The sequence below is a fragment of the Molothrus aeneus genome, chromosome 1 (assembly GCF_037042795.1).
Source record: "Molothrus aeneus isolate 106 chromosome 1, BPBGC_Maene_1.0, whole genome shotgun sequence".
Lineage (NCBI taxonomy): Eukaryota > Metazoa > Chordata > Aves > Passeriformes > Icteridae > Molothrus > Molothrus aeneus.
In genome coordinates, this window is record NC_089646.1 from 41,184,694 (window position 1) to 41,197,618 (window position 12,925).

Consider the following 12,925-nt stretch of genomic DNA (forward strand, 5'->3'; position numbering starts at 1 on the left):
GGGGACCTGGTTTTTCTGCTGCCTGTGAGAGGCAGCCCAAGGAGAACAGACAAGTCAGACTAGACAGAGCAGTAAATCAATCGAAATATGGCCATCATTTGTTCAGTGTGCAGAGAGAGTGTATTTCTCTGCAAAAAAGCTTGCATGTTGAGTTTTTTCATATTAATTCTTGATAGATGTGTCTGTCTGATAAGTATAAGGAAAGTCATCCTTTCACTCAATTTAATAAAACCTCAAGGAACAACATGTTCTCGATAACATAAAGGCATTCACTTGGTAGTAGGGTAATAAATTTTCAGATGGAATGGCCTGGTGCTTATATGTCTGCACAAGATATCTGTAAACAAATTTGAAAAGTAAGTTTTCTGCTGTAAAGTTTATTGGCTTTACATTGACCAGTATTTACAAAGCAGAATTTGTGAGTATGGTTAAATTGTTTAAACTTCTTAAATAAAGGAAAAGTAAATTCTAAAATAAACACATGCTTACTGTAAGCTTTAAAAAATATTTATTCAGCTGGTATTTTCCCCTTAAGTCCAATATCAGTATTAGAACACTGAAATAAAATAGAAGCCTTTAATGCAGCTCATTATTGTAGAAATCTGTGACCAACTAATCCATCCTCCCACTGGCCCCTAAGTGCATCTCTCAACTAGTGAACTCTCCATTCCTAAAGCCTCCTAACAGACTTTTCATTTCTGATGTCACTTTCCCACCCTTCAACAGACAAAAGGTGGCATGCGTCTTTGCACCAACATAGACTTGTTCTGCTGATGCCTTTTGATATTGGCAAATATTTAAAGATATTTTCCCTCATACACCAAACTGTATTTGGTGTCCTTCCTGTAATTTGAGTTTTTTGCTATAGAGGGGATCTGCAGTGTTGATAAAGTCCAGTTTCTCTCTCTGTAAGTGATAGACTATATTCTGAGATATATACATTTCCTTTCTTATAGGAAAAGTATGTTCATAAAGCTTAAAGCATTCTAAAACAGCAAGGTCTTTCAAATATAGTGAAGAGGAAATCAAATGTGTATGGCTGCTTATCTTAGGTTTATCAAAATGTTACAAAAACCATGCTTGTCTTTATCATTATTCCTTACCATTTGCCCTGTTAATTTCTTTTAAAGCATCAACAAAATTGTAGGACAAATAATATGCTGAGAGTATCTTGCCAAATTTAGAAGTCATTATAATCAGTTTCTTGTGGGAACTAAAAAAAAAAAAAAAGTCATCTTACTGAGGCAACAGGGCAATAGGACAGATCTAAATAATTGTCAGGACAACTACTTTTTTTGGCAAAGACGGTGGCAAAAATCTCATTATAATTTCTTCTACAGGTCTTTTGCCATTAAAATGGGCTTTAAGTAATAGTTTGAAATGCTGTAGATGCCTTTCTATACATTTATAAGCTCAGTAAAATCAGACATCCAAACAGATGAAGACAAAAAAATATGTTTGATATAACCTTTGCCAGTAGCCAACTGGATGTTTATCAGCAATTACATATTATAGGCTGAAAAGAATCAAATTACTTTTAATATGATGGCAACATCTGAGGCAAGACATTTTTGTCTTCTACAGCTAAATAAATTGAATATGAATGGACTTGACAGCATGTAATATGAAACGCATTATGGTCTGGAGACTGAGGGTCGCCCTAACAACCAGACAATATTTCCTTAATTAAGTATAATTTCTTTCCTACGTGATCACAAGAAGATTCTGAACTGGTGAATTAATGATCTGGGAAATGCATGTAATTCTCTGCTCTAGGTAACTGTCAGCTTAAAACATGTTAAGCTGTCTTAGGAAAGCTGCAAGTATTTTATTTGTTTTCCCAGCTTCTTTTTCTAGCGTATTAAATGGTGTATATTTAGGGACAGGAATATATATATTTCAATTTGAAAATTATATGTTTTCTGTATCTGAGCAATTTTTTTGTCCTTGATATATTTTCTCTCTCATCCATATTTTTTTAATAATTTGTTTGCAATACCTGTTGTGCTTACTTATTTGCTGAAAGACATTTGCTCTCAGATTTTTCCATTCTATGTGTGGCAGTGACATTTGTTACACTAAACCATAAGACTTCCTTCACCACTGCCCCTTCTTAATTTCCAGGTTCCTGAATCAAACCCAGAAATAGTTATCAGTCTGTCACATATATAATCACAGCAAGTTCCTCCAACTGTATTTTTGCAATAAGCATCTTTACACAGGATGGCATCCAGAGGGCTCTTGAGTATGCCCAGTGAGGGAGACTCCACAGCCTCTCTAGACAGCCTGTTCCAGTGCAGGATCACCAGCACAGTAAAGAAGTTCTTCCCCAGGAACTTCCTATGCATCAATCTCTGCCTGTTGCCTCTTGCCTGATTGCTTGGCAACACTCAGAAGAGCCTGGTTCCATGCTCTTAGTACCTTCCCTTCAGATGCTTACATACATTGATGCCCTCTGATCACCCTGATGGCCCCCCTCTGGACCCTCTCAAACAGGTCCAAATTCTCTTTATGCTGGGGCACCCAGAGCTGGATGCATCTCTCAAAGTGGGATATCATGAACATGGAGAAGAGAGGGAGAATCACCTTCCTTGACATCACAAGTGGGAGCCCAACTTGTCTGTCATGGAAAGGCCTGAGGCAATTCTCCACCTTTGAGCCAAAGGAAAACACTGCTTGTAGAGTTTTCCTGAGAACTGTTTATCAGTTGACAAATTTAATTTGAGTGCGTATGGTTTGATAGAGTAAAAATGCTGATCACTCTGATCATAGAGCTTACAATGTCCTATCATAAACCAAAAAGTGCAGTTGAAGCCCAAACCCTAGAACCTCATCTGGCTGCCTGGTGTCTGAAGCCACTGATTTCAAAACCAAAAGAAGATTATTTTTGTTGTGAACAGCTCTTTTTCAGGCTCTTGCATTGATTCTGCTATGCAGGAACTGCTGGATGGCAGACTTGCTTTTAGACTCTTGCGCCCAAAGGGAAGACTTCACTGTGTGGTGGTTCATTAGATGAGTTAATCCATAAATTAATCAATGTAAACCAGTGCAAATTGATAATACCCAATAAAGTGGCAAAAGTGGGAAGTGTTGCAGGTTTGATACATGCACACTGATCGGCTTGTTTCCTAAGCATTTATTTGGAATCATGACAGGTACTCCACAGAGGCTAGCTTCTGTAATTTGTCAGATTTCTTTAGGGACTAATGTCAATGTAATGTAAATAGACTCTGTGACATAAAGCAAGTGTGTATGTATTTCATATGCTGAGGGTATTGCAAAAATTACTGACCAAAATGAGCCTACTTTCTTCTTACCCCACTGCATGCAAGGAATGAGCTTGCAGGGGCTGCAAACTCTATACTTCTCAGATAGGATGTATATAGAAAAAATATGGCTGGAAGGTGAGGCAAAATTGAATTGGTATTTCCCCAGAATTTTGTATTTTTATTTATTTCTATTTGCAACTGAAAATTTGAAATCCTTAGCTTCTAATCAGATCCTTTGCAAAAATAGCTCTATGTAAATGTGAGATAGACATGTAAGAACAAATATGCTATGAGTTTTGAAACAAGTTTGTTTTACGAGTTGGTTAAAAAAGTTTGTTTATAGGTGAATTTTTCCAGTATTCTCAAAGGGGAAAAAAAGTCAATTTTTTTGAACAGATACATTCATCTACATTTTTCACACTTTGTAGTAGATGTAATGTGATTGTGCAAGTTTGTGATGTGCACACACAAAGATGCATGCAAAGTAAAATTATTATTTCTTATGAAGAAATGACTAGAAATACTGCCTTATGTCACTATCTGCAAGAAAAAGAGCAGACCACACTTTCTGACTGGCTTTCTCTAACCAACACAGGAAATAGCATTTTACAATATAGAACTGAAGAGAATCAACACTTCACTAAGTCATGATTTTGCCACCATGGGTCCTTGGGGAGTGGGAGAGCAAAAACCAAGGAATATGAATGGCAAAGGAGCTCTCTCTCTCTCAAGCTCCCCTGGCATGTATTTTGTTTCATTTTTTGGTCAAAGTCTCAGTCTTGCTTTAGTACATATGGTCTTTGTTATTAACGTCTTTGTTTTTCATGCAGAGAAGAAAAATGCTTTTAAATACTGTGTATGTGTTTTAAATGGGTGTCACTACCAAACTCACTGTCAATAGCTAGTCTTACTTAACCAGCTAGAAAATACCATGAGTAAGAGTTCTTAATTGAGACTGGAAAAATCCAAGATAATTACCATAATAGGCTGAAGATCTCTAAGACTGAAGGCTTTAGAAGGCAGAGAAAATTGGGGACATATGTGTTCTGTCTGTAAGATTGCTCTATATAGGATATGGAAAAATGGAAATGACAGGCATTTTGCAATGTACAGTAGCATTCATCATAGAAAGAACATATGCATTTGTTTGTCAGAAGCAATGAAGTAAAAAATGACACTTAATTGGAGCTGACATAAAATGGCCTCATTAGCAGTACAAATAATATATGTGTGTAGCTTGGTTGTCAATAGGAGCAAAACATATTTTTTCTGACAGATGTATTAGTGTCTTTTAAGATTCATGTCAAGTTTTCAGTCAGGTTCACTCATTTAAAGAATGCCTTTTTTTCTTCTTCTTTTTTTTTTAATGTGAGAGGTTGAACTGTAAATAATGTGTGTTTCTAGGGTGCTGTGATAACACCAACAATGGACCACACTATGTCAATGCAGCCAGCAAGCATGATGGGCCCTCTGACCCAACAGATGAACCACCTTTCCTTGGGCACAACAGGAACGGTAAGATCACTCTTTCTTTCTCTATTGCACAGCATCTCTTGCTTACTGATTTTTCTAAGGTAACGCATATTACGCTTCTGTTACTTTAGCACACATGAAACATGTAATTACATAACATGCTCTGTTATGCACTTACCCTTCTTTCACCACTGTTCTACTTGGTACTAATCTATAGGAACACAATTTTCCAACTTTTTTTTAGTTGAATAAGGTACTTAATACAGTTGCATCTGTACAGTTATTTAACTCTCTATGTTGGCTCTCTTCCTGATCTCTTCTCTTCTGCTGCTTCTTCCTTATCTGCTGAATTTAATTCTAACTCCAGTGTCTCTTCCCACCTCTTTAAAAAATCTCAGTTAAGATCTAAGGGTTCTGTATTTTTTTCTGACAAAACTTAAATATGATGGTTCATTGTTTATTCCTGGCATTTTAAATGTTGCATTCAACAATCAAAAGAAGTAGGAATTACATGGCAAAGTTAATCTCAGCATTTTCCCCTTCATGAAATTGAAGGAAATACTTGGTCTAGTGAGAATTTCTGCATGTGTAATTATTGTGATTCCAAAGCTTGTTTAAAAGTTAAGGCAAGGAAATGGAAAATGAGTTCTGATTATGCTGTTGGGCAACTCCTATGAATTTCTTCCTCTGCCTGTCATTTTCAATTCCGTAACACTTAACAGACATTGTCTTTTGCGCTCATTGTCTCACAATCTTAATGCAAACTAGAAAATTCCCAGTTAATCTTCTCTTCTTGCTTGAGACCACTGTTACAGTGCTTACAGTAACAAATCCATCTGAGGAGTCAGGCAAAGGACTCTGAGAGGCAGTGGGTCATCTAGTGGCTGACAATGAGATCCTGAACTCATGTTACTGCAACCAAATGAAAACCTTTCCTTTCTTTTCCTAGCTCTTTATACAGTTTTATCTTTCAAGGTTGCAGCATTCCCTGTGATAATTTGTTAAAATACATTCAGAGGTATACCATAAAGCTTTATGTTTACTATCTGTAAAACTCCTAAGTCATTTTCAGAAAACTTAAAGAGCAAGAAGAGTAAAAAATTGATGAGTGCTACAATATCCATAGGCTTTCCAAACATCTCAAATGACACCCTATTTTATCACATACAAGATTTCTCTTAGATAAAAACAGCATCAGCACCATATTCAGTTTAAATACTCATGCAAGCAGTATAATCATGGATAGCATATAGAGTTTCTTCTGTTGGGAATTTTTCCTATCAGAAATCACAATTTGGGCTGCCAGTAGCAGTTTTGCTGGATGCATCCATCCAGACGTGAAATTCATTCTTCAGCATGTATTTGTTACAGGAAAACAAACAAATAAACAAACAAAAAACATGGGGAACACGAGCTATTTAGAAATTTGATTTATTTAGAGATATTTTTACTTCATTTATTTGGAATTCTGAGTTTTGGTCCAGAGAGAGGAGAATTGAGAGCATAAAGCATGAAGAATTGTGCCAAGTCCAAGCCATACTACTGTGAGAACCTCAGCAGGACTAGGTTTTATGGGAGATAAAAGATATAAATGATACATTTCTATTATGAATATATTTTTCAATTTTATCCTTAAAACTGTGCAACAGAGTGCAATAAAGAGCCACCAGCTACCTTTCAAGAAACCAGCCAGATTTTTTTAGGCAAACAAGACAAAAAGTCACAAATAATTCTGCTCAAATAATTCTACTCACTCTTGGCAGTAACTCTGTCCCAATTTAATTTAAAAGCTTGCAGTATGCAAAGCAGTTTTTATTGGAAGGCTTTCATATGTTCACTTCCTTAGACAAAGCATTTTGCTAATTAACATAACATATTTTTCAGCCGAAACAGACCCCTGTGGTCTCTTAAGTGAGAGTTTACTTCAAAACCACCTCCACACTTGCCTGGTTCAGGATGAATACTGGGTTCCCAAAACATTGCTTCAACAAAAAATCTATTCTCTAGTGAGTGAGCTAGAGAAATAGCATAAGAGTCTATGCATCTTCGTATCTTGTGGGAATTACTCAGCCTTTTGATGTTCCTTAAAACATTGAAGTATTCTGTCCAGGCTGGAGCCATTCCATCTCCCTTCGCAGAGGGAGCCATTCCATCTTCCTTCGCTCTTTAGCTCTGAGGTGAGGCAAGTGACCTGAGTAACAGCAGCCTCTGCCATTTTGTGCCTTGAATCCAAAAACTGGATTTGGGTTTTGATCTCTCAGCCCTGAAGCACACATTAAAGCCCTTGGGAATCCAAGGGGCAGCTGACTCCATCCACTTTTTTATTTGGGCTCCAGCCCAAGGTGGGTGACCAGGTTGGGTTTCATGCTGCTAGGGTGCTCACTTCCAGGTTGGGTTTCATGCTGCTAGGGTGCTCACTTCCAGGTTGGGTTTCATGCTGCTAGGGTGTTCACTTCCATGTGGGAGCTTCCAATTCAGCAGTCAAAACAAAGTAGTTTTCCTATAGAGTCACTTGTGGTCAGCTGCATTTCCCTTGTGCTGGGTAAAGCCTTCCCTCCAAAACCCAAATAATTTTGTTTAGGAAACTATTTGCCATGAATAGGGTCAATAAGTTTTCTTTCTATCCAACCTCCCAAAAAATGCATATTTCATTTCATTTTATTATATTTTTAACATTCTTAATTCTTATCTGTTATTGAATTGCCCACATAAAATTAGACATCTCTGCTATACCAAGCACTCCCCAATCAGGAGGATGCCTAAGCAGGCTATCAAGATGCCTGGAAAAGCTGCAAATCCATCTTTGCTTGATTCCAATGCCAAAAGATGATACAGGGCACTGGAGGGAGAGAGGAGGTAAAGGTGCACCATTTATGGCATCTTGACCCTATATTCCTGTGTTGTGATTTGCACGTCCCAGTTACTGTGCTCTGTGCTTTATCCACCAAGAACATAATTCTTTTTTGCTTTTATGAAAATAAAATTGATTTCTGCCAGTGAAAATAGAGTTTTTGTTGCTGATGAATTGAGAGGCACATGTGCTGCTCTGATCACTTCCCCATTCTGCTTGAAATCTGGAGTTAAGCAGACAATCTGCCAGAGGGGTGATTTCTGTAATATTTATATGTATTTTTCATAGATACCTCTTCACTCAAAAAGCGAAGAAAGCATTTACATGGGTATGTTAGCTGTGGGCAAATTCATAAAGAAAACCTAAGCTTAAATTATGTCAAGATTAGAGCAAGAAAGCAATAGCTCTGAATATTCTGATTAAGGCTGACAACCCAGTCTCAGCTCCTACAGTTGTATTAAAATGAAATTTAATGCCAGAAGGCATAATGTGAAGATAGACAAGAGGTTTAAGGCTTGATTTTTTTTCTTAGTTTATTATTATTTATTATAGTAAGTCTTGTTTTTCCTATGTGATATTCACCTAGGTGAATTAGGTCTGCTATTAAAAAAGGTACTATAGAGGGAGAATAGAGTGTGTGAGTCCGTAAGGGTAGCACTGAAAGAGCAGCATTAGTATGTGTTTAATAATGTATAGAAACTGGAATTGTTCCATCATCAGCCTATCACTCAAAATGTTTCCGATACAGCCATTGATCTGACATCTCTTTTGTAGTTTAATAACATTGTGATTGATGCCTGAGTGGATAGAATACAAAAACCTTTAGAAATGTTAAAACTGAGCAGTTTGATCACTGCTTTCAGTTATTGCTCCTTGGCACTTCCAAGTTTGGCCATCAGCAGCAATAATCTGCCTTTTCGGTGGGAAGCAGATTTGCTTTATTCTTTTTCCTCTGCTTGTCATTCCTGAAGGAAGTTTGCTGTTCTCACTTTCTTGGTTGGGGTTTCCCTCCCCTCCCTGGTGTTAGTATCTATTTCAGACACTGCTTGGGTTCCAGTTTCATTCAATAGTTTGAGGCAGCTGTCTTGTTTTGGAAAGACAGGAGTCTGCTAAGGAAGGCAGGAGCCTCCCCTGAAATGGAGAATGTAAACCCTCCCCACCCCTCCGAATTGCTATAAATTTTAAATTAAGGGGCTCTCAGGCAAAAATATGGGAGCAGGAAATAACAGTTCTTTAATAGAGAAAAGAAAAAAAAAAATAAAAGGATAAAATAAACAGTGCAGTACACTACAACAACACTGACAGAGTCAGAACTCAACCTGACACCCTGTGGGTTGGGGTGTTGGTAGCAGTCCAATTGCAATTGTGGCTGCAGTGCTCCTGGAGTGTCAGGTGTGGTTCTGTTGGAGCAAGGGGGATCTGTAGAGAAGGATGTATTCTTCCTCCAAAGATCCAGTGGAAGAAGAGGCAGCTGCTGTTCCTCTGGGGAATCCAGTGGAGAAAGCTGTGCTGGTGTCTCAAAACCTCTGGATTATATCCAGGTAGGAATGCTTGGCTCCTCCCTCTGGGCAGAGCATCTCACAATGGGATGCTGTAGTTCTTATCAGTCATGCAGTGACATTCAATAGTCTGTTATCAGCAATGTCCCCTCCCAAGGGAGGTGTGAATGTGGTCACTCAAAGAGAGAGATAAAGCAAACTGCCCACTTGACAAAGGTAATCTGCCATACAGATGGTAATTGAAAACAACTTGCATTGCAATCTTCAACAGCAGCCTTTGTTAGTCCTCATAGGCAGAGGGGTAACTCCAGCTTTTTTCCCCTCTCCTTTGGAACTGCCTTAGTGTAGCCTTGTTTCATCTTAAACCTTTGAGCTAATGGGAGAGTGAGTAGAAGCCAGGTTTTTTACTCAAGCTGGTAGTTCAACTGGGCTGCTTAATTGTTCTTCACACTTGATGTTCACTCCACTTTCAGTTTCTAATTTAGAAACTTGATAGGCAACTTACAAAATAAACCCTCCATTGCACTTTTTAAACAACAACAGGTACAAACAAAAAAAAATTCTTTAATTGTTCCAGATACTCTGGAAATGCAGTTAGGTGAAAGAATTGCAATGGCATAATGTGGGATCCTGTTGAAACTGCAAACTACCTTAACTCAGCTTTCCTGGTTTATAGTATCACCAGAATTTCTCAGTGGAATAGCAGGCTTGTTATGCAGGTACATCAGTCTTATCTTTCACTTTGTTAGTTCTTTTTGTTGCCAGCAAGGCTTGATGGTATCTCCAGAACCCTTCAATGGAACAACAAGCTTGTTATAGGTTTTTTATCTTTTATTTCCTTTGGATACCCCATGGTCACTGGTGGTTTAAAATGTCACCTGAAGGCCTCAGCAGAATAACTGCTTTGTTAGATAGGATTGCTTTTTTTTCCTGTTTAATCTCCCATTCTATTTGCAGATACTACAGCTACAGGGAGCTGAAACATCATCACATTCCCCTCATGTTCAGATTCTTGTTCAAAAAGTACTCTCTGTTATTCTAATTGTATGTCACAAGGTCCTTGGAGAGCTACAGGAGCAAAGTTTCTTTGCAGTCTTGTGCCTTTCAGGTTATCAGGTGTTAATCTTAGAGCTCTTTTATTTTATTTATTGACTGACAGTTTCAGTTACTGTTTGTGTGGAAAACATAGGATTGAACCCATTTCAAATGAAATAGCCTAGTTCAGGCTGAAACTAAGATCTTCCTTATGCTTTTACTCAGCCAAAGTCCAGGGAAAATGTAAGTGATTAACAACATGGAGCTGTCTGGGGCAGGAGATCCATTTAAGGAGAATTGATTCTGGTTAGAAGGGAGAAGATCAGCATAAATTCTTGTGAGATTTATAAAGAACAAGTAACTCCTCCTGCACCTTTTTTCCCAAACATTCTCTTGAAAGGCAGTTCCAATTTACCTCATGTAATTTGAGATAAAAAGGGGCACTCAGTGAAAAGCACCAGATTCTAAGCAGTCAATAATCATCAGCTCTTGTGTAGATGAGACTCTTTCTGCTCATCTGTTTCAACAGGGGTTCTGCAGTCTGTGTATGACCATAGCTGTGGCTAGATGGTATTTTTGAATGAATAGAGTTTATAAAATCATATCTCTGTAGTGTTCCCCCTTCTCTTCTGAATTCAGCTCTACCTTCCTGCCATTTGTTGGTAGTGGCTTACTGTTTTCCTTTGTGTGCAATGTTCCAATCTTCAAAGCCACTACCTCTCATAGGCAGGGAGGGAAAATGTAAAAGGTGAATAAACATAGATGGAGGGAATCCCATTTTTGGTCCACGCACCACTTCATCTGAGCCCAGCAGGTCAGTAGCTTTTATTCTGTGTTAAATTTTACCTTCACACAACACTTCCACAAATGAACAAAGAGCTTTTGTTGCCTCTCTTTGAGGTATCAGCTACTGACTCAAAGTGACATTAGCCCAGATTCCCTTTTAGAGAAGGAATCAACTCCCTGATTGTGGTGATAAAAATACACATCAACACAAAGCAACAGTGATGGATCAGCAAAGCAAAAAGTATCACCCAGAAAAGTCCTAACTAATATAACTTCATTTTCATCATAAAACTAACCTCATTCATATAATTGATTTGCAGATGACTTTACATAACTGTAAACTAGAACATTTAGAGGCTTGTTACTCATATATTTTCTTAAATATGACTGCTGCAGTTCTTTTTGGGATTTCTAGAAGTGCCACCTGGTGAATGGGAGTGCAGTTCAAAGCCACCTCTTCCAAGCATGTTGTTTTTTTATTTAGTGATATCCATGCACTGCATATAAAATGAACTTTTTTATTTTGTAGTAATGAATAGGAGCTAAAAGCCATAAAACTAGTAGTATCTGACATAAATTTAGTGGCCTGCAGAATATCCCCCCCAAAAAGGTTCATCTATAGTCATACTCCCAGAAATTTTTGTTGATATCTCTCCTACAGATGAACCAAGATTGTGAACTAATTTTGCTAACTGCTAGTAGGCTATTTACCTAAATACTTTGAATTTCAAGAGGAAAAAATATAATGTTCACACATTTTCTTGTGAAATTGTGCTGATTCTATAAATGACAGGGCAAGTTTTGGGGAGAGAAAGAATCTCTTTATTTAGCAGACAGAGAGGTAAAAGAGAGGAACAAATAATCGGTTAAAAAAAATCCTGAAAATTATTTTATGTTTGAAACATCCTGCCACACCTACAACTGACAAACTCAATAAGAGGTGGAAAACAAAAGTACTCTAAATGTCAGGTCTGTCATCTGTATTTTCTTTATATGGTTCTCTTTTGTAAATGTGTTTTCCATTTTTCAATCAAGAAGAGAACTCTTTGCCTTATTAGAATGAAACATGTTTTTATTGTCCTGCCTGTGTTTAAACAAGGCTTGGGTAATTCTGACTGAAATGAGGAATATGCTTTCCAGAGAATAATAAATCCAAATATAAGAGGTGAAGACAAGTTCTGTGGAGGCTCTGTAATACAAGGCAAGTTTGAGGATCTTAGAGGGGTGAAGGGTGTTTTTCAAAACTGTGGCCATGTGAAAAGCAAGTGTCTCCCAGAGGTGCTGCTTCCACAGCTCTTCTCTGCCATGAGCTGGGAAGCAGATCTGCAGTCATTTCTCCTCTTGTGCAAGTGCACATAAACACAGCAAGAAGTCTTGAAATCCTTGAAGAAGCTGTATTGTCAGTGGAAAAGAACAACATGATAAATTATATAGGAAACCAGCTAGTTTATCTTAAGTACTGGCGCAGTCCTTCCCACAATGTCATTTAGGTTTAAGGTGAAGCACTTGGACTGTATCAACTCTCCCAGAGAGGGATGTAAACTGTAGTTGAAAGAAAAGGGTGTGAAGGTGAAAGACAACAGTGGTTTACAACACAACATAGGTGCATGAAGGGTATCCCTGGAAAGGAAAAGAAATTTTAGTGGTGCTAACAACAAGTTTATGAAAATAGAATAGAGAAAGCATAACTTTAATATGTTGCAGAAGACATTGAGAGCTAGACTAGTGTTTGAAATGAAGTTCATTGTTTCGGACATCTAGAACTCAACTGGACTTTAAAATCCTCAGGAGGAATTTCCAGGTGTTGACACAAATCCAGAGCAGTGGCTAATAGCCTTTTTTCATCTCCAACCTCTGTTTTTCATCACAAAGAGACATTGTTATTTCAGTTCAAAACAAGTAATATTCATTTAAATACCAGGACTTCAGGATATTATAAAAACTTTCAAAAATGTTTATGAGCATGACATACCAAGATTCAGAAAAGAGCTGTGCATCAAAATAACATTTTA

The 12,925-nt window shown here is 37.7% G+C and overlaps 1 protein-coding gene across 1 annotated transcript in view; it reads left to right on the forward strand.

Moving 5' to 3' along the window:
• Window positions 1–12,925, forward strand: part of RBMS3 (RNA binding motif single stranded interacting protein 3) — a 439,534-nt gene that overhangs the window by 401,015 nt on the left and 25,594 nt on the right. Inside the window, exon 11 of the mRNA XM_066571247.1 lies at window positions 4,674–4,784. Coding sequence (XP_066427344.1) covers window positions 4,674–4,784 — 111 coding nt within the window. The remainder of the gene's footprint in view (window positions 1–4,673; window positions 4,785–12,925) is intronic.